At 44.2% G+C, this 2,528-nt stretch overlaps 1 protein-coding gene across 1 annotated transcript; it reads left to right on the forward strand.

The window, feature by feature from the left end:
- Positions 1 to 336: 336 nt before the first annotated feature.
- LOC102824042 (olfactory receptor 1F1-like) lies at positions 337 to 1,278 on the forward strand. The gene has a single exon (XM_006873989.1). It carries the CDS (start codon positions 337 to 339, stop codon positions 1,276 to 1,278), a length of 942 nt encoding a protein of 313 aa, XP_006874051.1.
- The last annotated feature ends 1,250 nt before the right edge of the window (positions 1,279 to 2,528 follow it).

Below are 2,528 nucleotides of genomic sequence, written 5' to 3' on the forward strand. Positions count from 1 at the left end.
GCTATTTTCCCTTGTTGTTTTATGAGCTGCTGAGGCATGAAGAAATTACTAGGAAATGTTAAAAGGAACATACACAACCATAGAGATCAGTGAGCATGTCTGTGTGTGCTTTAAGTTATGTTTTATAAACATCAAAAGATGAGTCAAGTGTGACCAGCATCATGTAAGACGGAAGCCAGAAGGGATGGGGATGTAGTGTCTGGGGACTATTATGAGTGAGCATCTCTGATCATGAAAATTAGGCCAAGTTGGGAGTCTGACTTGTACTATTTAATCCCTCAGTTCCTAGGTTACTACTGCTCTGTGTCTATTTTCTTTGCATCTGGAACTAGAGCCATGAGTGGGACAAACCAGTCGAGTGTCTCTGAGTTCCTCCTCCTGTGGCTCTCCAGGCAGCCCCAGCAGCAGCAGCAGCTCCTCTTCGGGCTCTTCCTGAGCATGTACCTGGTCACAGTCCTGGGAAACCTGCTCATCATCCTGGCCATCAGCACAGACTCTCACCTGCACACCCCCATGTACTTCTTCCTCAGCAACCTGTCCTTTGTGGATGTCTGCTTCTCCTCTACCAGTGTCCCCAAGATGCTGACCAATCACATACTTAGTAGTCAGACCATCTCCTTCCCTGAGTGTCTCACTCAGATGTATTTTTTCACTGTGTTTGCGGACATGGACAATTTCCTCCTGGCTGTGATGGCCTATGACCGCTTTATTGCTGTATGCCATCCCTTACACTACATAACAAAGATGACCCCTCAACTGTGTGCCCTGTTAGTCATTGGGCCTTGGGTCACTGCCATTCTGAATGCACTTCTACATACTCTGCTGATGGCTCGACTCTCTTTCTGTGCAGATAACAGGATCCCCCACTTCTTCTGTGAAATATCTGCTCTCCTGAAGCTCTCCTGCTCTGACACATACCTCAATGAGATGATGATTTTTACTGAGGGGTCCCTCATCGTGATCACCCTATTTTTTTGCATCTTGGGTTCCTACATTTGCATCACCTGGGCTGTTCTGAGAGTCCCATCCACAAAGGGAAAATGGAAAGCCTTCTCCACCTGTGGCTCCCACCTGGCTGTGGTTTCCCTCTTCTATGGCACCGTCATTGCTGTGTATTTCAACCCTTCATCCTCCCACTCAGCTGAGAAAGACACGGTAGCTACTATGATGTATACAGTGGCGACCCCCATGCTGAACCCTTTCATCTACAGCCTCAGGAACAAGGATATGAAAGGAGCTCTAGGAAAAGTGATTTGTAGGAGAAGGGTTTCCACCTGATGGAAGCATCAAAGTTGAATATCATTCCCACGAAAAGTTACTTTCACCAATTGAGTATACGGTTGTTGTTGTTAAGAGTCGTTGAACTGGATCTGACTCATAGCAACCCTGCTAGAGATTCTGAAGAGCAACTGTGGGTTTGAACTGCTGATCTTGTGATTTACACATCAATGCGGATCCTACAGCACCACACCAGAAGTATAAGGTAGCAATTATTTAGTTAAAGTCAATTCAAACAACCATATTGCTAGGAGCACATGTTGTTGTTAAGTACAGTTGAGTCTGTTTGGATTCATAGCCACCCCATGTAAGGTTTCCAAGGAACAGCTGGTGAAGGACATTTTTACTTATTTAATAGGAGTCCTGGTGTGGTGCTGTAGGATAAGCACTAGACCACAGCAACATCGGTTTGAATCACAAGGTCGGCAGTTCAAACTAACCAACTGTTCTTTGGAAACCCTATACAGGAACCGACTAAACAAAAACAATAGAATGAGTTTCATTTGTAATCCTGCCCTCTGTGGCATGGAGTGAGATTATCATATAATAATATCTTGCAAATTATTCTACACCTGATTTTTCTCTCTTAGGTTTTCTGTTTGTAAGACACATGCTAAAGTATTTTTAAATTTTAGAGTTAGTGAATCAGACACTGAAACTTTAAGGACATTCTCAGGGCACTCTAATGGGCAGTCAGGACTGAGAATCACTGGTCTACCTAATGCTCCTTTATGTGGCCTCTGTGATGGTCAAGCGTAAGTGTTGCGTTGCAAACACACTTATGAATTAGTTTTGAGATTCAGATAAAACAATGACAGAATGAAATCTGAGGACTCAGGTGAGTAATACTATTTCAGATGAGAATCAAAGGCCCGAGTGGGCATGTGTCCCAGAGCACCAAGAGGTGAACCAATACAGAATCGTGGATACCCTTCATGACCAGCAGGTTTGTCTTCCTGACTTTGAGGGTAGATCTAGCTGGAGTCATGTCTTTGAAATCAGGCAAATAAAGATTTGTTACTTCCTTTCCCCAGAAACTGCCTTTGTTTCCTTCAGGTTTGCAGCTTACTCCTCATCCCACACCTTCGCGGACCAAGTCAAAGGTCATCTCCTCCTCTTCTATGAAGCCTCCCTAGCTCTCTCTTCTGGAACTCACAGTTTTATTTCTTGGGTTGATTGCACACTGTACTATAATTATTTGCCTCTCACTTTTTTCCCCTCCAGAAGGCTTCACACATATTACGAGACAC

Source organism: Chrysochloris asiatica, unplaced genomic scaffold (assembly GCF_000296735.1).
Source record: "Chrysochloris asiatica unplaced genomic scaffold, ChrAsi1.0 scaffold00257, whole genome shotgun sequence".
In the NCBI taxonomy this organism is placed as follows: Eukaryota; Metazoa; Chordata; class Mammalia; order Afrosoricida; family Chrysochloridae; genus Chrysochloris; species Chrysochloris asiatica.